This window comes from Dicentrarchus labrax, unplaced genomic scaffold (genome assembly GCF_905237075.1).
Source record: "Dicentrarchus labrax unplaced genomic scaffold, dlabrax2021, whole genome shotgun sequence".
Classification (NCBI taxonomy): Eukaryota; Metazoa; Chordata; class Actinopteri; family Moronidae; genus Dicentrarchus; species Dicentrarchus labrax.
In genome coordinates, this window is record NW_026136720.1 from 21,923,542 (window position 1) to 21,948,770 (window position 25,229).

At 40.2% G+C, this 25,229-nt stretch overlaps 3 protein-coding genes across 6 annotated transcripts; 2 read left to right on the top strand and 1 right to left on the bottom strand.

Moving 5' to 3' along the window:
* Positions 1–32: 32 nt before the first annotated feature.
* Positions 33–5,742, bottom strand: LOC127352900 (nuclear receptor-interacting protein 3-like). 2 transcript variants are annotated; one of them, XM_051381728.1, is made up of 8 exons: positions 5,435–5,742; positions 2,983–3,249; positions 2,136–2,306; positions 1,872–1,954; positions 1,571–1,710; positions 1,410–1,462; positions 1,094–1,182; positions 33–685 (listed from the first exon to the last, which is right to left on the bottom strand). In XM_051381728.1, the coding sequence occupies exons 2-8, from the start codon at positions 3,148–3,150 to the stop codon at positions 661–663; spliced, it is 729 nt and encodes a 242-aa protein (XP_051237688.1). In that variant the 5' UTR covers positions 3,151–3,249; positions 5,435–5,742; the 3' UTR covers positions 33–660. The 2 variants fall into 2 exon arrangements, with proteins under 2 accessions (XP_051237688.1, XP_051237687.1); XM_051381727.1 differs by lacking the exon at positions 5,435–5,742 and having other exon boundaries at positions 2,983–3,324.
* A 311-nt stretch (positions 5,743–6,053) lies between these two features.
* Positions 6,054–16,660, top strand: znf143b (zinc finger protein 143b). Of its 3 annotated transcripts, none has more exons than XM_051381725.1 (15): positions 6,054–6,192; positions 7,638–7,753; positions 7,934–8,122; positions 8,372–8,452; positions 9,028–9,224; positions 9,481–9,549; positions 9,639–9,755; positions 9,928–10,003; positions 10,304–10,429; positions 11,097–11,276; positions 11,560–11,787; positions 12,449–12,597; positions 14,200–14,352; positions 14,687–14,855; positions 16,292–16,660. In XM_051381725.1, exons 2-14 carry the CDS (start codon positions 7,648–7,650, stop codon positions 14,834–14,836), a joined length of 1,821 nt encoding a protein of 606 aa, XP_051237685.1. In that variant the 5' UTR covers positions 6,054–6,192; positions 7,638–7,647; the 3' UTR covers positions 14,837–14,855; positions 16,292–16,660. The 3 variants fall into 3 exon arrangements, with proteins under 3 accessions (XP_051237685.1, XP_051237683.1, XP_051237684.1); XM_051381723.1 differs by having other exon boundaries at positions 14,687–14,815; XM_051381724.1 differs by having other exon boundaries at positions 7,641–7,753; positions 14,687–14,815.
* A 1,335-nt stretch (positions 16,661–17,995) lies between these two features.
* wee1 (WEE1 G2 checkpoint kinase) lies at positions 17,996–24,750 on the top strand. Its single transcript, XM_051381726.1, has 10 exons — positions 17,996–18,967; positions 19,546–19,760; positions 20,199–20,265; positions 20,504–20,676; positions 21,035–21,303; positions 21,467–21,556; positions 22,135–22,220; positions 22,316–22,486; positions 22,906–23,051; positions 23,299–24,750. The coding sequence occupies exons 1-10, from the start codon at positions 18,479–18,481 to the stop codon at positions 23,453–23,455; spliced, it is 1,863 nt and encodes a 620-aa protein (XP_051237686.1). The 5' UTR covers positions 17,996–18,478; the 3' UTR covers positions 23,456–24,750.
* The last annotated feature ends 479 nt before the right edge of the window (positions 24,751–25,229 follow it).

Here is a 25,229-nt window from a genome sequence, read left to right on the forward strand (position 1 = left end):
CTCCTATGAAAAATCAGGCAAAAACACAGAAAAACTTTCACATCATTTGGGATTTTATTCGATATCCAGTGCTGCACTTTGCTACAGTCACAAGGTAAAACATATTAAGTGTCACTATAATTTTGTAAACATTAAAAGGCAGTGACCTCAATGCAAATACATGTTTTGGACTAGAAAATACATTTACAACATTATAAAATACCGTAAACAAACAGTTGTTCTGTACTAAGCTTATCAGCTACATTCCACATGAAATAAAAACCCATCTGACCTTTGTTCTAGCCCACTGTGAATTTATAGGATACAAGACTTATAAATCACAATTCTAACAGTCTACAGCACTAAAGGTTCTGTTAGTTAGTTAACTAGCCGCACAATACGTACTACTGTAGTGACAGCTAAGACATGATCATAGGCTATAAGAATGCTGCAGGAGGAAGTTCGTGGGAGCAGCTGCTATGCAAACCACTGCTTTATGTCAAAAATAAGTGAAGTCAAAGTGGATTATCTGACGAATGAACGCAGCAAACAAAGAGAAAGTGAGAATTTATGAGGTGAGAAATTTATTTTTTAAAGTTCCCCAGTGAGGCATCTAGTTGTAGAGTAAATAATTCTATTGCTTTTGGTCACTGTGCGTGTTGGGGACAAGCGAGGTCAGTATCACAGGTCGCTGAAGTCATAGGAACTGTTGTGCAAAAAGAAGAAAAGAAGAAGCAGAACTTGGTGACATTGATCAGCAGAATGGTGTCTGTTGTCTAATAATGGTCTTTGTGCCTGTGAATGTTACACATACTGATTCGACATATCCAAACATATTTTATGTATTAACTATTTTGTGATGAAAAAAGTCGCAAGCTCCTGCTTTAGTTTGTATTCTCCCTCAGTGCCTCTCAACACCCCCCACAGATATTTAGTGTATAACGTTGTGCACTGGTTTGCAGTATCTTTTGAGGGTTTGACAGTTCCAATAACATGCAGTGACAGCCTGATCTGTATTTTGTGCACAAAGCAAATAAATATTAAATAAAGGTGTGAGTGTGTGGCATTTAATTAAGGGCACATGCACTCTCTTTTAAAAGCAATACAATCTTACCTTTCATTAAATGGCTTTTTGGCAAACTGAACTTGCTCCCTTACATTTGTCCCAAACACCAACATCTGCTTTTCAGTGTCAATTATGCACTGCAAAAAAGATGATACACCAAAACATCACACATTTACATGAAGGTAACAATATGGCATTTACTCTTGCAGTATCCACACACCAAAATATGTACTTATTTTGCCCCATTAGTGGTAAGAATCTAATAGCAAGGTGGTTTTTGCCTGTTTTTATCCTTGTGTCTTCATTAACATCATTATGTTTCAGAAGATCTTTAAATGTTACTCGTGGGAAGCAGATGATTTACCTTCAGTGACTTTAATGTCTTGTTGCCCAGGGACATCAGTGGTTTGTTACTTTCTGCAAGTAAATGTAATTGTCAGACAATACTTAACTGTGACTTAAAGTCACTGGTTACAGTCACAAAACTCCCTTAATCTTGGCTTTAATGTTACTCTTCTTCCTTACCTACTATGGTAAAGGAGCACATTATTCTGAGCTGCCCGATGGTTAGGCTGAGTTCTTTGATATGGCCATCAATACAAAGCTTCCGCTGAAATGGAAAACCATTTGTCTCCATTTTGTTCTCCTCAACCAGTTCTTTCCAACTTTAAAAGAAAACAAAATAATTACCACCGGAATAAAAGCACAAAAATATGGTACCATCCAGGGTGGTGATACGTTGGGATTTGTCAAAGATATGGCCAGTATGCGATTACAGACTGGTGATGATATGATATGATATGATATGAAGGACAGATCTTCTCACCCATATCTCTCCACAGTAAGTGAGGACATCAGGTTCAGTTTACAGCCGGTGTCAATCAGCACATTCACCTCCTGTCCTAAACACTGTGAACACACAGAGAAGGTGGAGGTGAAAAGGAAATCAAAACACTGCACCAACAAAAAAGGAAAAAAAAAACATTTGTGCATTTGTCCAAGAGTTCACAACAGTTCTTGTGTTTTAAAGGGCTTGTTCTGAATGTATATAAGTACTTTATTCTAATTGGAGCTACCTGTACAGACTCACCTTGCAGGGCACATACATGAAATCATCCTCCTCTTCATTCTCCTCGTGTGAGTTTAAATGATTACAGCTCAGAAGGACCCCTCCGTTGTTTGGTGTCACTCCACACATGCGCATCCTTCCCCGGGACAACTTGGCTTCCAGCAGGCGCTTCTGGAGAATATGGTGCGGCTGCTGCAATGCAAATAAAAAACAATAGAGTTAGGAAATCTCTAATAATGCTGCCATTGTGATCTTCAGAAACCTTCTTCAGTGCCTAGGAAACTAAAAAAGATGTTGAATATACAACAGTATAACCAAATTACCTGACATGTAAAGGCTTAATGGGTGAGACTATACATGTAAATACTAGGGATCAATATTCAAGACACTATTTCTATACACATTCATAGTCAAGTAAACAAAAAGAAAGACAAACTTAAATTCATATTTTCACAGGTTTTTTAGGATTTTTTAGTTTAAGCTGCAAAAATACAAATTGATTTCATTTCCAAACATTTACTTCACTTAAAATAACTTCCTGCACAATGGCAGTATAGTTTATTTTTAATGTTTTTAACACAATAGGTGTGGAAACATTAGGCTGAACCATCCTTTATAGACAGTTTATCTTCTACTTACAGCTCTAATGTATAGGCTACCACTCCATTACTGTATGGGCTATAATTTAAAGTAATATAATTAATACAATTAAAGCTTGTGGTAAATTAAGCAACCGCAGTGATTCCCCCATAGACATAACTGTCATTATTTATTAGTACTGGGATAAAATGTGTAATTTGGTTGAGTCGTGAGTCCAAAAACGAGTCTATAACTGTGACACTATAAAGGCCTATCATAACAGGCACACCCCCTGTTTCGATGTCCCGAGTTTCTTCAGTCCATCCAAAGGCAGCAGATCAGCTGAGTCTTTGTGAAGGAACTGGATCGCCTGTTTCAGCCTCCTCTGCTGCCTCAGAGCCGCAGCATCCAGGACCCCCGAGTCCTCGCGGTTCTCAGTCCGCATCCCCGTGGACATGACGGCCGGTATCTGAGTCGGACCGAGGCGTATGGGTCTGTATGTGTCGGATCTGTAGCTGTACACAACCGAGTCTAATGCGGAATCCCCGATGATGAGCTAGTGAAGAGGAGATACCCCCATCATGATCAGTGCCGTGGAGGTAGTGAAGCAATACGACTTCTGGTCAGAAACCTTCAAAATAAAACTCTAATTCAAAATCCTGGCAAATTAAGATAATCTGAATTATTTGTGAGTTGGGAGACTGTGAGTTTCTTGAAACATTTAAGTCTCTTTCCACTGAATTTTTTTTTTCTTGTTCTTACAGTTGTATGTTTTATCTTCATTCTGCAGAGTTATGTATGTGCAGACTTTGACACCAGAAGGATGTTTTCACATTCATCTGCTGAAAGTTTTACACAACTATGATGTAGAAACTTGAAGCCACCAGTGCACATAAACTGAGAATGGACTTTACAGTGAAGTGTCCAACAGGAAAACTTTAGACATTAATAACATTTACATATTCTTCTTTTAAGAAGACTTTTCAGGATGTGGAAATTATACTTTTATAGGCTTCATATAGGTTACCACAAACAACACAAGGACATTTTTCCAAACTGAAAACTGAATTTATGTCTTTCTGTCAAATTTAACTTTCACAGAATATAAGCTTTATAGCCAAAAAAGTCAAAGAAGATCTGAAAGAGAAGCTGAACCAAGGTGGCTTGGAAAGTTTCATAGCCTATGTGTACCACTGTTTATTGGCACAATTGTTCTTCTGGTCCACATAAGTCCCCATAGACAACAGGCACTGCACTGGAACCATTTCTTAATTAGACAGTTGAAGTTAAAGTTTATTTGCTGTACCTTTTCATATAAATGGAGTTAAAAGGGGGAATAGAAAAATCCTACAGCCACAGACAAGAAAATATAAAGGAGCAATACTAGAACACACTAGAACAATAATAAAGATGCAAATAAATTACTTGAGAATCTTAGACGGAACAAAAGGATTAAGGATTATTTTAACATGATATAATATTATAGATTTAGATATATTATTATAGCACAGGAAACTGTTATAATGCCTTGTTTTGTGGGACTATGTAGCTGTTTTGTGGGACTATGTAGCTGTTAATACACTTGAATGACAGTTTTTACTTTGACGATATTATCCTGTTTTTGTGGCCCCTGGCAGCTTCAACGTGCCTGAAAACATTGAAACTGACTCCTTCAGAAAAATAAATAATGTTTGTTAGCGAGATGTCTCAAGTTCCTGTTATTTGAAATTTGCTTTAAAAAAAAATATTTTCAACAAAATTCTTTAAGATTTTCTTTATTAAGAATTACATTTAATAAACAAAACAAAGAATGATATAGGCATACGTGAATATCATGGAAGTATTCCACGAATGAGAAATCGCAGTGTGAACTACATCAAAATGTCTCAGATTTTTTGTTAGAAATCCACATTTGTAACTTTATTTATTAAAGTAGCCTAAATGTTCATCCTGGGTGTTAAGCAAGCTGTATATTTAGATAGCCCTATGCTGGATCACAGTCCTTCACTCTTAAACCATGAATTAAAACTTTGATTGAAGCTGTTTAAATACTGTGTGTTTTATTTGACTATACACTGTAGTGTAGATTCCAGCTGTAAATCAGAAGATGTCCTCAATATGGGTTCTGTGTCTCTGAAGCTAACTTGTACAATATTCAGTACAAAGACTTGAACTGATGGTTGAAACTGTTTAATCCTGTCTAATATTGTTAACTGTATGCTGGTCGTATTATATCTCACTTGTAACCGATGAAGTATTACCTCATATTAAACCTGAAGTTCCTGCACTGACTTTCAGTTAGTCAATATTTAATTTTATTCAAGGAGTTCCCCCCTGTTATTGGGTTAATATGTCTATGTTAATGGTCTGCTGCTCACTATACAAAGACTAAGATAAAGGGTTGAAGCTGACCCTGTAGTTCTGGATCCAAACTGTGAAATTCCTCAACATCTAAGTACAGCTGCAACAACTGAGGCTTTTAAGTTTGCCTGTTAAAACCTCATCACTTTGGATTTGTTATTACTCTATTTGAATTTTTTTTATCATGTACGCTCCTGGTACAATCATTTTACTTCTTATTATTTTGTTATTGGTGTCTTCACTCCTTTTTCTAGGAGAATTTGAACTTTTGTTCTCTATCATTTGTTTTCTGTAGAAGCAATTTAGGTTGCATAATATAATATAATCTATATATTCTACATACATATAAAGGAAGATTGTCATCATTATTATAAACTCACCTGTACATACCAGTATATTAGCCTATATAAGCACCTAGCAATAGAGCACTAACAGGCCTACAACAAGTTCATGTAGCCTACAGCATACCGCAGGGCTCAGTCATTGTACAACCTATCGATGTTGTGTATCTGTTCTTTAGTTGAAGTCCTCTTTCGATCGACTTGGTAAATATCATAGGTTTGTTTGTTTTCAGACGTGATGCTCTGTGTAGTTTGCACTACTGTCAGCTGGACATGACATCCCTCTGAGCCTCTCTTCACTGCATTGCCCAGATTCCCCCTTTTTTTCCCACACGACCTTGTTTTCAACATGGATGCCGAAAAATCTCCGCACACATCGCTGTTTATGTTGCCGGAGAACAAATCTAACCACATCCTGTGGCACAACGTGGCTGGGAATCCACCGTTTCGGTTGATTGGCGTCTTATGTTGAAGCTTAAATATTTATTTTCTACGACGACGCAGCGCATTTGGAGTCAAAAGCCCGAGACAATACGAAAACCGACGCGGAATGGCGTCTGTCAGGGGCCCGGGAATCTGAATAACAGCAACACGTACTCGAATGGGACCTGGCTGACCAATGGGAGTGGAAGCTGTGATCTCTCCAGCCAATCACCGCGTCTGGATTGCGAATAGGGCGGTGCATCGCTGGGAGGATTGTGTTGTCATACATGTTCCCGGTGTGTGGGCATCGCGAAGCGTTTCCTGCACTGGTGCATGGTGGTCGAACAGGAGGAATTGTTGGAAATTTTTCGGAGGTTAGTATATAAATTGGTTTTTACCCAGTATGCATTATTCCCACAGCCATCTCGGTGAGAGGGGAGTGACAGGCTGCGGCGTGGATTCAAAGGAAGAATGGGGGAATACTGTTTAACCATCCAATAAAATGAACACCCACCGAGTCAGAATGCTTATGTTATCATTAATTAGCTCATGGATTCCCGGTCTTGTTCCCTAACTGCGTCGCTACTTAGATAAGCGCGATTGAAGCTCCGTGGAGACAGCTAGCTAGCCCTGCAGCTGTCACAGAGCCTGCTTAAGGGTTCACTTCAAATACCAGCTTCAAAATACGGTAGCTGGACCCTCGTTGGGAAACTAATCTTAAAGAACAGTTTTGCTGATAAGCGCTAGAAAAAGTCGTGATAGCGCTGGTTGGCGTAGTTAGCAGTGCTGTTAGCGTGCGGGCTAACCAGCGTACTCCGTTGTGACAGCTATCGTTTCTGCGGCTGTAACCACTTGAGCTGAGGGCTGTTTGACCGTCCAAACATACTGTCAGTGTGCTCACCAACCAGCGGTAGCCTGACAGCAGAGCCGGTTCACTACACTGGTTAGATAATGTCTCATTACAGAGGGCAAATGTGGCAAGTCATAGTGCTACGTCTTAGCTAACAGCTAGCTAGTTAGCCCCAAATTACATATTCAAATCAACAAGCGCCAAAACAGTAACATCAAATATGAGCCTGTTCAGGTAGTGAGCACTTAGTAGCTTAAAAACTTACACGTAGCTCACAACTACTTGAATAACTCCACAAAGGCTCGAGTTTATAGTGGGAATATATTGTTGCTAATAACAACAGTGATACAGTTTACATGTAGTTTATGTGTCAAAAGAGGTAAACAAGGCTGGATTATTAATGATCTTGGTGTCCCCAGAGCTCCAGGGGTCCCTAAACTCTGGAATTAACTGGTTTCTTATCATTTTAATTGAAAATGTATCTGGGAATGTTATGCACAACAGCAGCACAGTTACTGACATGATAAAGGCCTTAAACTGGGTTATGCTTTATTACCTAGGCGCCTGTGTTAAAATAGTGTAGTTGCAAGAACTTTAATTTCATTGTATTCACTTTCCGTGCCTATATATTGCCAAATCCTAGATTCCTGTGCATAAACTTACTAGGTGTGTGTGTGTTTTAACATAGAAAAACTGTATACATTGTACATGTAGGAGTATCTGGGGTTAGCATGACCCCAGCATCTTATTTTTGCCCTGGACCCCCCACCCCCACCCCCCGTTATGTTAACTTGACCTTGGAAGTAATTTATGTATGTTGGCTGCACTCCTTTATCAAACATGTCATCTGTGCATCAGTAGTTGTCACATCTTGCAACTGTGGACACCAGTTTGAGTTTAAATGTGTGTGTGTGTGTGTGTGTGTGTGTGTGTGTGTGTGTGTGTGTGTGTGTGTGTGTGTCACTCCAGCAGCTAAAGCATGCTCTTGGCCCAGATAAACCGGGACTCCCAGGGAATGGCAGAGTTTCATGATGCAGATGGGCAGCCAGTCACTCTCTGCCTGACAGAGGCAGTGACTGTAGCAGGTGAGCAAACTAAACCAAACTTGAACTTATCATTGTTATAATTCCATTTAGAGTCAACTAAAAGTAGAAAGTAAAAGCTCTTTCATATAGGTAAACATGAGCATACAGTGTTTTAGGGACATGTTCTCAGTTTGAATTTACCAACAGCTAAAGTATTGTCATTGTCAAATCATCTCCCAGATGGTGATCAGATGGAGAGCATGGACACAGTTAGCCTGCAGGCTGTTACTCTAGCAGATGGATCCACAGCATACATCCAACACGACTCCAAAGCGTCCTTTTCAGACGGACAGATCATGGATGGCCAGGTGATCCAGCTGGAGGACGGCTCTGCTGCCTACGTTCAGCATGTTTCAATGCCTAAAGCAGGTAAAACAAAAATCCCTGCATTACTTCAGGACAGCGAGGACAGTACTTGTGTTATACTATGTTGTATGATGAATTACCAACTGCCACATTATGTGGCATGATGGGAAGCAATGATTTATTTGGATTTCATCTGCATGCCATTATGCTGTGTTTATACAGGATTGAGGGCATACATAGCGATATCTGGAAAAGCAGAGGTTACTGTTGTTGAGGTAGTTGTGCTTAATGTTTGTTTTATTTCTGTTGTAGGGGGAGACAGTTTACAGCTTGAAGATGGGCAGGCGGTTCAGCTAGAAGATGGAACAACAGCCTACATTCACACACCCAAAGGTAAAAAAAATAAGTTTAACACCTAAGACCTTCATTTTCTCAGAGAATGTCTTTCTTTAAGTATCTTATCAAATTTCAAAGTGTGCTTTTGCTTGTTTTTACAACCTCTAGATAAGTAGTGTAGCTATTTGTCTAGCCAGTTAATTTGTGTACATTGCAATGTGTTTATTAACATGTTACACAGCTTTCTTTAAAAGCAAAATACAGTGTCTTGTGGCTGCATTCAGGTCTGATTTGTTTGAGTGTAGAAACTGGTTAGTTGCATTACTGATGAACTGACACCTCCTTTATCTTCTTGTAATATGCTCCATTTGTTTCTATTTATTCATGGTTTAAAATGTTTAAATTAATTTAACAAACATACCTAGTAGTATTGTATGAGAAAATAATAATTATAGTTCAAAGATTTGCAAACCTTATATTTTTTAATAACCGTTGTCTTATAGCCAAGTGATTTTGTACAAAGAAACCATCCTCCCTGAGCAAACAACCATCTCAGTTTTCACACTGGACCTGAGCCCAGTGTCCTAATTCGGTTTCTCTACATGGACATCCTTCTCATTGTTTCTGTGCAGATACGTATGACCAGAGTGGCCTGCAGGAGGTGCAGCTGGAGGATGGCAGCACCGCCTACATCCAGCACACAGTGCACATGCCCCAATCCAACACCATCCTGGCCATCCAGGCTGACGGCACCATCGCAGACCTGCAGGCTGAGGCCACGGCCATTGATCCTGAGACCATCAGCGTGCTGGAACAGTACACCACCAAGGTAAATATATTACATCATTGTACTGAGTGACACTAGTCTGGCAAACTTACCATTCTAACTGAATATGCTTATATCTCGTCATAATGCTTTGATTTACGCAAGTTCTATTTTTAATACTGGTTGTTTTGGAATAATAAACTGATGCCATTAACAATTTTAGCATCCCACTGTGTTTATTTTTATTGTTGTTTATTGGTGCATGTGTTAGTATAGACTGTACTGACATTTGCCCATTGTCCTTTTTCCCTTCTGTCAGGTGGAGAATATAGAAAACCCTTTGGGGTCCTTTGGCAGAGTGGAAGCAGACAATGGTGTCCATATGCGGGTACGGTATTCTAGAGTATTTTTTTTTTTTCATTACTTTTTATCCTTCATCCTGGTTTAACAGTGGAGTCTAATTCATGTTTCTTTCAGATTGTTTTACAGGGTCAAGACAACAGGCAAGCAAGGGGCTCAAATGTAGGCGAGAAGTCTTTCCGCTGTGAATACGAGGGCTGTGGAAAGCTTTACACCACTGCCCACCATCTCAAGGTAAGAGTGGGTGTTTTGGGATTGTGTCCGCAATGTTTTCATGGAAAAAGAAAAAAGGGTTTTGCCGTGTTGCTTTGCTTGTGGCCTAAAGTGTGGGATTGTTTAGAGATAATATTTCCCTTACTCCCTTGTTTCCTGCGTGTTTGCTGAGTTTTGTTTGTGTGTCCTGTAGGTACACGAGCGCTCCCACACTGGAGACAAACCATACGTCTGCGACTATCCTGGATGTGGAAAGAAGTTTGCAACAGGTAACTGGAGACTGTCTCATTAAGCCATTTGAAAAAAAGTAATTTACATATTGGAATGTGACAATTTTATTTTACTTCTTGCCAGATTGCATAACTCAGAGTAGAAAGAGATCCATCCTACATCAACAGATTTCGGCTTTCAGATTACTTTGAAATTCTTTATTGATGTATTATCATTATATTATTGTTTGATGTTGATGCTGTAATGCTTTGATTGAGCACCTTGATGAAAATGCTCGGTGTATTCACCAGGAATAAGAATAATGAGTTAACGGAACTGTTTTTTTACGACAATTTCAGGGTATGGACTGAAGAGTCACTCACGCACACACACGGGGGAGAAGCCATATAGATGTCAAGAGTTGAACTGCTGCAAGTCCTTCAAAACCTCCGGAGACCTTCAAAAGCACACAAGGACTCATACAGGTACAGAACCACACCCAGTAACTATCATAATTTTTTGCGTCATCTGCCTGAAATGGTGTGTAAATATCTTATAAATGTGTCATGGGTCTGGTACAGGGTTTAACTGTTGTTTGCTACTGCTGGGAGCTGAAATGATAAGTGATACTTGGCCTCAAGGCTGTTTTTAATACAGAAGTAACGGCACGTTCACAGCTTGAAAATATGTTATTTTGGTCAAAACCACCAGGCCACAGTCATGCTCCACTGGTTTTTGAAAGAACACAGATTAGGGGGCAGTACCTATTTCCAGAATTGGCCGAATAAATTGCAAGGTTTTGTTAGTTGGATAAGTAGAGCTGAACTTTCAAATGGAGCTGAAGTACTGGAGGAGTTTTAAGGCACATGATCATCATGAGAAGCATGACACTGAGGGGCTACTGTTTATTTTTGAAAAACATAAGTTTGCCGTTTTAATCTCATTGGTCTTTTAAAGAGTGACATGTCCTTATCTTATCCTTGTCTAAAATTGATCAATTTTCCTTATTTTTTATACATAAAAAATTACAGCACAGCATTATTGAGTTGATAATCAGTTTTAAATCAAAATTAAAAAGAAATATCAACAGACCCGTACAATACGTTTTGAAAAAATTTAGAGAAACCCTGACGTCCCATTTCTTGTCTGTAGGGGAGAAGCCTTTTAAATGCCCGATTGAAGGTTGCGGCAGGTCATTTACCACCTCGAACATCCGCAAAGTTCACATCCGAACACATACTGGGGAGCGACCGTACTACTGCTCTGAGCCAACCTGTGGAAGGTCGTTCGCCAGTGCCACAAACTACAAGAACCATATGAGGATACATACTGGTGAGTCCCGTTACATTACAGTGTGGCAATTCATTTTGTCTCGAGCACAACTGAGGCCTGTATTGAGCCTTAAGTTAACACTTAGTAATACTAAGCAGTTATTGTAGAAACTGTGTGAATAGTTTGCAGAAAAGTATATGAGTTCTAGAGTCAAGCAGTAATAAGTAATTCACTTGTGTACAATTTGTTAACAAGAAAGCACATTAGCATTGCTTTATGGACTGAAATGTTCCACATCTAAAAATTTTTTCCTAATGTCTGACTACTTTCTTCTCTTCTCCAGGAGAGAAACCATATGTGTGTACAGTGCCTGGCTGTGAAAAGCGCTTCACAGAATACTCCAGCCTTTACAAACACCATGTTGTTCATACACCCTGCAAACCTTACAACTGCAACCATTGTGGGAAAACCTACAAGCAGATCTCAACACTTGCCATGCACAAACGCACAGCCCACAACGACACAGAGCCAATCGAGGAGGAGCAGGAGGCCTACTTTGAACCCCCAACAGGTCAGTGTAAAGATGACAATAAAGAGAAAAGAGTAGTTTTTGATAAAGGTCTATGAGCTGTGGAGTAGATCAAGCTTAAATATGAACAAATCAGCAACCGTTTTAATAATTGATTTTCAAACAAAAATGTCAAACATTCTCTGGTTGCAGCTTCTTCAGTGGGAAAATTTGATGTGGGAAAATATAACAGACATGTTTCACTGTTGTCTGACATTTGATAGAACTACCAACATCATTATTGGATAATCTATAATGAAAATATTTAATAATCGCTACAAGATTAATCTACAACATTAGACCTTAGTTAGTGTCATTGGTAACACCTGTGTTTACCCTACCCTGGCTGTGAAAAAGGTCTATTGAAAACTTTTCATGGTTCCAAATTCTTAAATGTCACTATTTTGCTTTAGTTTGTCAGCATGAACATATATAGAAGTAGGCGTATGTGAAAGAAAAAACTAAACTACCTATAGCATGATTTTTTTTTAAATGTGAAAACGTATACACAGAATGGAAAAAAAATATATCAAATTACATATGAATAATCCAATCCAATCCAACTTTATTGTTAAGCACTTTAAAACAACCAAAGTTGACCAAAGTAATGTAATATCATTATCACAAATACTGACAAAAACAAAATCTTTCAATCTCAATTCAGATGCCATTGATGACCCCAATGTCAGCTACACGTCAGCGGTGGTTGAGGCAGATGACTCCGGCTCTGAGCAGGTTCCTGTGGAGAGCTCAGACATGGTTGGTCAGCAACACGTTGCCTTGGTAACACAGGAGGATGGAACACAACAGCAGGTAATGGAAAGCAAATGCATAACAATTCCCAAGCTCTTTACTAATGTGTGCTCTGTTGCTCTTCACAAACTGGAGGCATCTAAACTACCCTTTGTCCACAGACTGCATGGTTATAGAATAAAACTGAAAGAAAAACACAGATGGTAGAAAAAAAATCTGTTATAAAAGTGTGTGGGCAATAGGGCTTTTGTGATAACTGCAAAAATGAAATATTGTGCTATCGATAAGCCAACTGCAGCAGATGGCAAGCCAACATCATTGTGTCGTGTTCAGTATTTGATTTTTAAGATGGGAAAAGGGTCCCAGAGTGGTGAAACTGAGGAGACTCGACACAGCAGAAGCACTGTCTGACGTAGCCTCTGCATTACTCGCTCTGGAAAACCTCAGATGGGAGACACCTGCAGTCTTTTTTTCAATTATTTGGTGTGACAATTTGCCACAGCTATGCCTCTGTGTGCCTCCTGCGGCTCGCCAGTGTTTCGGTTTTAATGAGAGACCCTATTAACGGGTGACTTTCAGCCAAAGAAAATTACAGACCCAAGAGGCAGGAGGAGGGAAAGTGCAGGTGATTAGAACAAGCAGGTACTGAGATGAGCCAGGGAGAATTGAGAAGGGAAATTACTTCACCTTGACAGCCGTAGTGGACAAACAACTCATCTGCCTAGCAAAAATGATAAGAGCCCAAGCTGATGTGGGGCTACCTAAAAGAAAAGTTCATCATAAAATAGTTTATTTTTCTGGGCTTAAAGGCTGCATTGGTATGATTCAAAGTTCCAAAGTTCCAGTGAAGTAATACTTCTACTAATAATAATTACTGTTCTTAACAAACTTACCTAGTACTTTACAGTGAAAAAAAATTGGAAAATAATTTGAACTTTCCATCTGCCTCTCCTCTTTTCTGCTGAGCTCTGTGTGAGAGCAGGAGGCTGAGCCTTTGCTCAGAGGAGAGACAGACAGTGGTGAAGAGCCGACACACTGCAACAAGGCAAAAATGTAATCCGTGCAAAATTTGTACAGATAATAAAAATAAACACTCAACAGAATGCAGTTAATTCAGGTAACTTCAGGCAAAGACTGCACGGAAGCAGGAATCACTGGAGGACACTTTGAAAGGGAGAGGGAAACTCCCCTGAGACAGCGAGGGAACAGCTTTGATGCAGGCAGTTTTTTTACTTAATGCATTGCAGAGCTATTCAATTGTCAAGCATATGATTTTAATAACTTTAATGTACTTAAAGTGTGCATTGTGCAACTGTATTATTTAGGAAAATCTAAGAATTGGATTGGGACTGGGTATTGGCAAACACTCAGTATTATATGACTTGGCCAAAATGTAATATATTTGTCAGTGTATACTTTGTCAGTATCTCTCTGCCCTATAGTGACATTTCATCCCACTAGCCCTACTCTAGGCTGCAACCCTTCTGTCATTTCTTATGCCTTGTGTCTCTGTATTTTGGTGTTCATATAACTAAGTAATGAAGGCAGGATAGGAGCTGAGATATTTGAAGAGAAAATTACCATGTTGTTCCGCATTGGATTTAAGTCCTATTGTGCCAGAATGATTGACTGTGAAACTGAAGGTATTGTGTGTCACATCAGGTCAGTATCTCTGAAGCAGACTTACAAGCTATGGGTGGCACAATCACCATGGTAACTCAAGAAGGCACAACCATAACCATCCCAGCGCACGAACTGGCAACGCAAGGTGCTCACTCGGTTACCATGGTAACAACAGACGGCTCAGATGAACAGGTAAACAATTACTTCAGATGTTGTTAGAATAAGGTGCTGTTTTTTGTACAGAGGTTTTTCACAGATTGTCATTCTAATTTACTGACGCTGACTGAAACCCAGGACGCAAGAATTTACCGTGTAACAGTAAATTACCTAGAAAACTTACAAACTAGGCAAACAGCCAACCCACAGCAGTCTTTTCCAGGTGTCTGCCCATTTTTAACCTGATGATTGGACATGCAACCAAAACTCTTCTGGATCCGTGATGGCACCAGATGTGGCCACTAATTGATTTGTGAACCGACGCCAAAGCAGCTGGTTGATTTCTGTAGAATGTCTTTGTCTCCCTCAGGTGGCCATCATGACACCTGACATGGCCTCGTTCCAAACGGTGGAGGAGGCAGCCTACAGCCAAGAGCAAGATGACATTCATCCTGTCACATTACTGGCCACCTCCAACGGCACTCACATTGCTGTGCAGGTTGGTAGACCGACACCATAGGAGTGAATAGACTGGTCGGGTGAGTTCCAGCCTGTGACTTTGATTCGTTCACTTTATAAAGAAGAAGACTGGATACATCTGCCACCCCGTTTTGTGTAAATGAAGAAACTGTTACATCTCTGAAATGGATCATTTGAGAATTAACGTTCAGCAAGAAGTGCATTAAAGTTATCAGTTTACCGACTTAGTATTGACCCTACAGAATCAGCATTTCTGCATTGATCGCTTTTGTTTTTGCTGAGATCTACACTCAGTCACTCAATGTTGTGTTTCTTATATGATACAGACAGGGGTTTCTAACCTGACTGCATCATATGGTTTGTTGCACAGAACCATCTGGGAAAGTCGTTTATTGGAAACTGTTTGGAAAAGGGTTGGCACTTTCTAAAAATACTCTGCAGATGATTGGATGAACCCTCTGTCTATCACCATCTCTTACTGAAGCCAGAACGGAGAAGAACAAAAACATCAAGTCCAGCCGACTACTTTATTATAAACATTTTTGATTCTAATAAAATATTGTGAGATCAAGTAGTTAATTCAAGAGGGTATTTAAGTTAGTTTCCCCCCGAATAATCCCTCCCCAGATCCCACCCTGTTGACCTATTTGCTTAAATGCTTGACTAAAAATCATGTGTAGGTAGGGTTTAGCTCAGGGGGGTGTAGGTGTGTTGCTACCCTCCTGCTGGGGCATTTGATGAGGGATCAAACTAAACCAAAAACCTCCACAGGATGTGTGATTTTATATGTAATCCAAATTCATGATGACATTTGACAGTTGTATTATTTGTATTTATTTTTTCCTTGACACCACAACAAAAGCTTATCACCAAAAGTAGAAGGAAATTAGTGGGAGTTTCTAGACATTATACCCTTATACATTAAAATTATAATGCAGTTTGTTTTTTTTTTTTTTTAAACTAAATAAATAATATAGAACTTCAACAGAGCCATATCAAATTGGCGTGTTTACCCGGGTGTCATGTTTACATGCCTAACGTTCAGAGCCGGAGCCGACAAGTACCCATGACCACTGCAGTGTCATTTGCCGATTGTACCCTTTCCCACTAAAGACAAAAAACAGATGTTGGAGGGGTGACCATGTAATTATGTGATGACAAACACTTAAACCCTACATTATCGCATCAAAGGTTTGAGGTCTGATTACCAACATTTATTAATCCTGAAAGACACTGTTTTCATTTACCCCCCCATTGCTCTTGTTGTCATGGTAATTACAAAGCAAACACTGCTTTTCCACCTTTTACCACCATGTGACAGTCATCAATGAAATTCAGGAGCTTTAACATAGTCAGTCACAGTCAGAGGTGGTATTGTCTTTTAAAGGGGTGGCAGGGTAAATAGATTACATCAGAGGTAGTGATCGATTAACAGTGGTTATCAGTGTGTCAATCAATGTTTGAATTATGCACATTCTTTTCCTTTTCTCTGTAGCTCAGTGATCAGCCTTCCCTGGAGGAAGCCATCAGAATAGCATCAAGAATACAGCAAGGCGAGTCGCCGGGACTGGATGATTGATGGACTCATTATGGACTATGATTTAGCGTCAAAACCATCTCAATTGGACTATATCAACGAGAGAAATCACAAGTCTTCCTCCAAAAAAGTTTTTTTTCCACAAAAGACCTTAGCTTTTATGTGTACATAGGATTTTGATAACTGGAGTTCTGCTATGCTGTTTTGTCCCTCAACCAAAAAGATGGGAGAGGAGAAAAATGCTTTCTAATGTTTATGGTGCACAGTGCACAGTGCAGTGTACAGCTAATGCTATTTCTAATAAAAAGAAGGAAAAAAACATTGTGATCAATTGATATTACTTGGTTTTTGAACACTTGATAGTCCCTTTTAAAGCTGCCTATGGTAAGTTTTATAAAAAAATAAATTTTGTCATATATAGTTATAATTGTTGAGTTAGAAATCAACTATCTTTCCCAGTTCTGATTGGTTGTTTTCATTCTGACACTGTGGATTCTTTCTGTTTATATAGATTATCTGTCTCATGTTCATCTGTCAGGATACAGGGAGAGTTTCAGCAAACATGACAAAAAGTTATTTTCATTAAAGTTACTTCCTGTAACGTAAAAAATACCCATAGCACATACAGAAAAAAGTGATATAGATTAATTCAAAGGTTACATAACACAAACTGTAATTTATGTTAAGGTCTGTCTCCTGATAAGAGACCATGTACTAGGCACACATGTTGTGTGTGCAATTTTTAAAACAAACTTTTATTTCAAATTATGAATTTTCCATCATGAATTGGAAAGTGAATGTATAAAGCTCCCCCTTACACTTGAAACTTATTAAGTACATTTACTAAACTGCTGTACTTCAGTAAAATGTTTGGGTACTTGCACTTATACTTGAGTGTTTTCATATTATGCTTCATAGCTCCTTGTTCACTAAGGCACATATTGGACTTGTTACTCCATCTGACAGCTATAGTTACTAGTTTGTAGAGTTAGATTAAATTACATATAAGATATTATCTTTTACAATATGATGTAGTGTTGTAGGTTTAAGTAACACTGTAAAGTAGGTAAAACTGTAACTAGCTATAAAATTACAATTATGCTTAGAGCTGATAGATGAGTAATTAAAGTCTTATATAATACAGTAAGTAATGATCTGAGGGGGGGCTTCCAACATAAGGAGTCAATTTAGTACTTAGTACAAATTACTAAAAAATGGTTTCTTTGTTTTACTTGTGATTGTTTATGTTGATATTACTTGTAACTGAGTATGTTTATGTGGTGGTATTACTAGTCTTACATTACAGATCAGTATAAGAGAAGTGCAGTTTTTATTATGAGTAGTTAAACTTTTTAACTGCCCAAACCCACTTTCACTATAAAATAATTGACTTAGATTGATATTTGTCGTGAAGAAAGGGAACTTTGACATTGATCTTTTTATGTATCGCGGCACCTTTCATCGTGCCGTCTATATAATTGGTGCATTGTCTCGAAGTTGATGTTATTGTGTGACTCCGGCTACATGAAAGACGCCCGTTCGCGCCAGATTGCTGCTCGGCCATCGATGACGTAACGGCTCCCGAAACCTCTCTGGAACGCCCATCTTTCAAAAATTCAAGACGCGCTCTGATTGGCTGTCCGGGGACACGAGACCAACGGTCGCGGGAAGTCCTTTGCCACGCGCGTGATAGGAAGAGGACAGCTCTTGACTCATTCAAACTGTTGTAAACATTGGTATGGGGGTTTTTCTGCGGAAAGACGTGTTTCTGTGTCGGTGAGCAATCAACAAAGTAGTGAGGGATATCGATACTTGACTGGACCCGGTAGTTTGAGTGTTTATTTTTGGTTTAAAACCAACTTTGGACCTTGTACCTACGACGACTACTAGCTAACTAGTCCGTAGCCATTTCAGCGTCGGATGGGCGTGTAGGAGTTCGCAAACTTTTTTTTTTCTGGTAGGTTAAAGTAACGTTACCCGTCTCGCTGTATAGTGTTTGGACACTTTTTAGCCAATACCTTTATTTTAAGGTAGATATAAGTCGGCTAGCTTGGTGTTTTTTGTGCGAGAAAAGCCACAGCAGCAGTAGCGGGGGTCCAACCGCGTGATTTTCCCGTCGACGAAGCCGGGGTTTAAATCCTGAAAATGTCGAGCTACAGCCGCCATCGGCACGGATCCCCCTCCCCGAAATCTCGACCAATTTGTCAGAAATTACAGTTTACATCCAGCGACGGGGAGGACGACCCGATTGAGGACGTCAACAACAGCACCGGAGGAGAATCTGGCTTCACGGAGATGGATTCCCCGACGCCAGTGCGACGGGACACCGTCGATAAGCGGCTGGAGGGGAGCAGCAGCCCCCTGAACCAGTCCGGCAGGGACGACGACGTGGAGCTGTGGGACGAAGATAGTTTTGGTTCACCGTCCCACCTGCGGTCACCAAGCAGTGTTATCTTTGCCAACTGCTCGCCGTCACCGAGGAAGACTTCTCGGCTGTACGGAGGGTCACCGGATCGGTCCTACGTCCAGGACGACGGGGAAGGATCCAGCTCCCCGATCCCAGACTGCCCCGACACACCTCCACATAAAACCTTCAGAAAACTGCGACTTTTCGACACACCGCACACGCCAAAGGTTAGTATTTGTTGATTGTATAGCTGATGTATTTCAAAAAATGGTTTATTTGTGAGCAGTGGCAGAATTTACTTTAATAATGTTTGCAAGGTACCCGGATTTAAACTCATGCTCTCGGCTCATGTGATCTTGCAAAAGCACGTACACGGAGCATTTTGGAGTAAATGTCCTCCCTAAATGTCTTAAAAGTATCTTTTATCGGTTTTGACTCCCGAAACTCAGATTTTGCTCATTGTGAAACTTGTTGAACTAGAAAGAAAATCAGAATAAAATGCGAAAACACGAAACTTGAACAATGAGGTCAGGTCATGTTTTTGAATTCACGGGATATTGGGATACTTTTGCTCTGTCGGTTAACACAGTGACCCACTTAATGTACAAACTGTGCTGTTGCATAATGCTCCCACTGTAGTCAGCCAGATGTACATGGAGTTTTATGTCAGGGCATGTCTTTAGCGGTGATTACTGCATTTACACAGCACTGCCCTTTAAGCATCCACATAGTCCTTAATTCTCTACAGTGTAAGTTTTGTGTCCCTGCTGCTGCTTTAATTAACCACTAAATCTTTCTTTTTCAGAGTTTGTTGTCCAGAGCCAGGGGCTCCGCTCCGGGATCCTCTAGCAGGAGAGTTGCCCTGTTCAAGAATGTGGAGCCTTCAGGAAAGTCAATCACAGACAGCAGCAGAAGACAGCAGACCCCTCTGGTCAACTTTAACCCCTTCACCCCAGACTCCCTGCTCATCCAGTCCGCCACACAACAGAGAAACAACAGAAAACGAGCACATTGGAATGAGTACGTTTCTCAGATGTTTTCTGTCTGACAGGTTTCTTACAAATACCTTTTTAATCACAGAAATCTATTGTAACTAAAAGGCCTGCAGATTATAGTACTTTTCCAAACTGCCTGGGGCAGTTAAGATCAATATTTTGGTTACACATTTCTAACCCTGGTCAGTTTGTCTATAGTAACTTTTTAATCTCATCACACTTTTGCAAAAGCTGTTAATCCTGTGTAGCAGAGCCATGCTGAACAACTGTACCTGTTGTCCTGATCAGATCAAACCCATTGTTAAAATAACCAGATACGTTAAAGCCGTTGACTAAGGCCAGTGGGTTTGGCTGGGAACCAAGACCTCATGGTTACTGGTGAACCATGTGCTTGTGAAGCCCCTGATGCTGCCCCCTGCTGTACAGAATGCTAACCAACAACCATCTTGTCTTTGGTCTTCAGCTCTTGTGGAGAAGACATGGAGGCAAGTGACGGTGAGGGAGAGGAGGAAGTCTTACCACCATCCAAGGTAATTAAATGTTCATTTGATTTGCATAAATTACATAAAGTGATACACATTTACGGTTAGGAATATAGTTAATTTGTCTTCATTAGACATTATAATTTGCAGGAAGTTTCATCTCAAATTTAGTTTTAGGGTGGTTACTAATGACATATTCATTTTTGTTTAATCTGTTGATTGTTTTTTTGGCTAGTGGGAAATAATGGATTAACAAATGCTTATAATAAACTTCTTCTGCCCTCAGAGGATCACCATGATGGAAAGTAACATGATGTCCAGGTACACCTCAGAGTTCCTAGAGCTTGAGAAGATTGGCTGTGGGGAGTTTGGTGCTGTGTTCAAGTGTGTGAAAAGACTTGATGGCTGCATCTACGCAATCAAGAGATCAAAGAAACCTCTGGCAGGATCAGTAGATGAGTAAGTTGGATTTATAATTCTTTCAAAAGATTACACCTTAATTGTTTCATCTTATTTTTGCGACACTGTTGTCTTAAAGTCCAGTGTCCAATGTGTCTAAACCCTAAAGTGGCCTGCTTAAACTACCAGCATTTAAACTCTGGTACCAGTAGTTTTGAAAGAAAAAAAAAGTTGCACTTTTCAAAGTGGACATGCAGATTTTATATGAAGCTTTCCCCCACTGCTCAAAAGTCATCCAATTGCCCCCTTTGCATAATAGGACAGATGAGTAGATAAAGGTTGCCCCCCCCTTTCATTAAAAAGGAAAAACTTGCCTTGGGCATGTCTTAATTAAAACGGTCTGTTCCCCTCTTTACAGGCAGAATGCCTTACGGGAAGTGTATGCCCATGCTGTGCTGGGCCAACATCCCCACGTGGTGCGTTACTACTCAGCCTGGGCTGAGGACGACCACATGCTCATCCAGAATGAGTACTGCAACGGCGGCACGCTATCCGATGTCATTGCAGAGAACTACAGACGGCTCAGTTACCTGACGGAGCTGGAGCTGAAAGATCTGCTGCTGCAAGTCACACGAGGGCTCAAGTACATCCACTCTACTTCTCTGGTGCACATGGACATCAAGCCCAGTAAGTACTTAAGGGTGTTTTTAAAATGATACTAACTCTAGTAGTAATTGCCAGTAGATTATTATAAAAGAATATTAATGATGAATAATTATACAACAGGAGCATGAGGCGTAACATTAATGTGTTCTGCAACTAATGGAAATATCAATGGATTTTGTCCTAGGCAACATCTTTATTTCACGGAAGTCTGTAGCCAGCTGTGATGAATGTGATGAAGATGATGGACTTGCCACCAGCGCTGTTTACAAAATAGGTAAGCCACAGTACTTGTGTAATAACTTCTGGTATTTGAAGGTTTTGTTGTGTTCTTCCCCGTACCTACATTTTTAAATTGTACTTGCTGGAAGACGGCCAGCTTCATGGTTTTAATCTAAACTATGTGTCAAACCCCCAGGAAGACTGCTGGGCTTTAAAGCCAATTTGGCATATTGGGCAAACCATGTAATTACTGAAATGGCATCACATGATGCGCATGGGCCCTAAAAGACGGTTTCCCATAAACTTAAATTGTGGAAGAAGTTTCTGAGCGCTACAAGTGTTAAATTTGATCTGTTTGATCCTGTAACATTTAGAAAGTCTGCACAGTCAAATAATTTTAAGTCCCTTTTGAGTTAGTGGAGGCTGGAAGTTAACAGATCAGCCGACCCTAGCATGCATACTGTGTGGGCCCCACAATGTTGGAGCAACTGTAAAGAAGATCTGGGTTATTTTATACCAGGAGATCTAACTTTTTTGGCTTTGTGCAGCTTCCATATGAATAACTGAAGCACAGCCACCAACACTGTATCCATTTCTCCCCTAATATGTTTATTGTATGTGTTCCTTCTGCAGGTGATCTTGGTCATGTGACAAGGGTGAACAATCCACAAGTCGAGGAGGGTGACAGCAGATACCTGGCCAATGAAGTTTTACAAGAGGTTTGTCATCTCAACTTTTAAAACTGCCTCTGCTTTTACAGACGTGGAGCTTCACAGAGGTGTTAATATTTGTGTTGGTCTGATTTTCTTTGTAGGACTACAGTAACTTGACGAAGGCGGACATCTTTGCTCTGGCTCTGACTGTTGTCAGCGCCTCAGGGGCAGAGCCTCTTCCTACTAATGGAGACAAATGGCACGAGATCCGACAGGGCAAACTCCCCGCTATCCCCCAAGTACTTTCTCCAGAGTTTCTCAGTCTCCTCAAGGTAACAGTCAACACTATTTCTATCTCCTATCTCTTTGTTTCTGATGAATAATAGAAGCTGTGTACTTTTGAGAGCCTTGTTTTGTGCCCTGTGAGATGTTTTCTGCACATTCATTTTGTACAGTTTTTAGATTGTCTTAGAATAAGGCCCAAAAGAAAATGTTTCACTCTTTATCCTGAGGCAAATGGCTAATGTTTTGGTAGAGGGATCTATAACAAATCTATCACAGGGTTTTCTGTGAAATTGGTTACTCGGGTTCATTCATTGGAAAATAATTTAGTTAGAGACAATTGTTTCTTAGCTGAACAGCAGAAAATAATTTTCTTAAACTATTCCCTGTTTTTGCTGCTCGATGACTTTGTGCTTTGTTGAGCGTTCCTTTTTTGACTTAATCTTATCTCTCTTGTTTTGTCTTTCAGTTGATGATCCACCCTGATCACAGTAGACGGCCATCAACATCAGAACTCATAAAACACCCGGTACTTCTCACTGCTGCCAGAATGAGTGCTGACCAGCTGAGAGTCGAACTCAACGCAGAGAAGTTCAAGAACGCACTGCTTCAAAAGTGAGTTTACAATGGACTCAACTATTGAACCTGCTGGTGCTCATTAGTTGGAAGACAATCTAGACAAACTGTTTTTTAGACAGACTTTGATTACATGGGAAATTCCCAAAAAACTGTGATTCTAGATTCTCCAATGTAAATATTTATGGATTTATCTGGTTACGTCATCTGTTGCAGCTTTAATTCAGTCAAATAAACTGACCTTTGCCTTTTGTAAATGTTAACTGTACTTCTTTATCTTCCTCAGGGAGCTAAAGAAGGCGCAGATGGCTAGAGCTGTAGCAGAGGAGAAGGTTTTGTCCACCGACAGGATCCTGACCCGCTCCACAGTCCAGTCAAACCCCAGAACCTCCAGACTCATCGGCAAGAAGATGAATCGATCGGTCAGCCTCACCATCTACTGAGACTTTAATCCACCCTGACAGGACGTGAAACACGAAGGCTCATGGACCTTTTAATCAGAACCGTTCAGACGAGACTGTCTCTTTTTGTTTTTCTTTTCGAAGAGAACCCTGTCAGGCATGGTGTTGGGCTCTTCCGCCCAATCAAAGCTGTAGACTGTTACTACACCAAACTGGAACTAATTTCTATAGACTCTTAAAGGGTAACTGCGGTATTTTTCAACGTGGAGCTTTTTTTCCTGCGCTTTTGCGTCAAAGTGACTTGAGGGAAAACAAGTTTTGAATCTTGTCCAGGATTAAGCTGCAGCCATAAGGGTTACAGCGTAATCCTTCAGGGCAATTGTCTGGTCTCGCTCAAGGAGAAGGCTCATATGAAATACGTTCACATACAAATGAGAGAAAATAAGGTCCTGGTTGAAAAATACAGAAGTTACCCTGTAATGCCAACATGGTTCAGCCCTTTTTCCAGTGGACTGGACTTGGAATAAACTATCATTCCTCAAAGGTAGTTACTGTACCTTTTACATTCTGTCATTCCTTAAGTTTGCATAGACGTCAGGCTCTCTCTCCATTCCTGTCCCTGCACTTCCCTTGACAAAGCCGAAGCCAATTGTTGGCGTATCAAAAGCCGCAGTGAAGTTCTCTTCAGTGTGAATGTACTTGCCGTAGCCGTGCGCACCTTACTGCCTGTCAAATGCCTGATGCTGGGTACCAGGGGGTCTGAGAACTGATGATTTCTGTGTTTGTAATGGAGCACTTTGGAGGCAACACGTGGAACTTGCCACATTTTTTTTTTTTTTAAAGAAAAAAAGAAACCCTTGCTGCTATTGATGTTTTGTGTGTATCAGGGTTTGGCCAGTTTCAGCTTGGATCGTTCTAGAGGTCATTGGCTCTTATTTTCAAGTAGCAGGAGTCCATTTCCCCCCATTTAATGTCTGTTTCATTTTTCTGGTTTGATGGAAAATGGCTGATTCCATTTGAGGAAAATCATCAAATTGGTTTGAAGTACCAAAGCCAGTGCGTTGACTCATTATGTGGGAGGGTAGAATTGATCCGTAGTACTTTGATTTCCCCTGTTGATTGGTGCTGCCAACCCTGCCTTGTAGCATTAGAACAATCATTGTCCTGTTCTTTGGATCATCATATGTTCTGTTATTTTCTTTTCCCACAAGGCTCATTTTCAATTAATGTTTAGAAGTATTCCTCATCTTTTTGTTCTTGTAACCTCTGACACAAAATCCCTCCCTGTTGTTGTAACTTGTATGTTCTTTTAATAAATTCTCACCATCTACACTTTCTGTTCGGTTCAGTGTGGTATTATTTGCCGGGCTAGCTCCCAGTCATTAGCACCTGGCTGCACATACACTTACCTACACTATTAATGCTCTCACATACAATATCTATCAATGTAGTGTATTCATATACTGTCTATACTATACATATTCAATTCAATTGTATTTGTATAGCGCCAATTCATAACAGAAGTTATCTCAGGACACTTTTGAAATAGAGCAGGTCTAGGCCGAACTCCTTCATAACCTTTACAGAGACCCAACAGTACCACCATGAGCAAGCACTTGGCAACGGGGGCAAGGAAAAACTGCTCTAGGTGGGTGGTCGTCTGCCTCGACCAGGAGAGAGAGACTAAGAATTGCAAGTGACTTAGTGTTGCTTTCACCTACTAAAGAAGGTTTGTAGCAGCACCTTAATCTCCTGCAGAGATTTTGTCAGACCTGGGCCCTGACAGTAAACACAACAAAGACGAAGATAATGATCT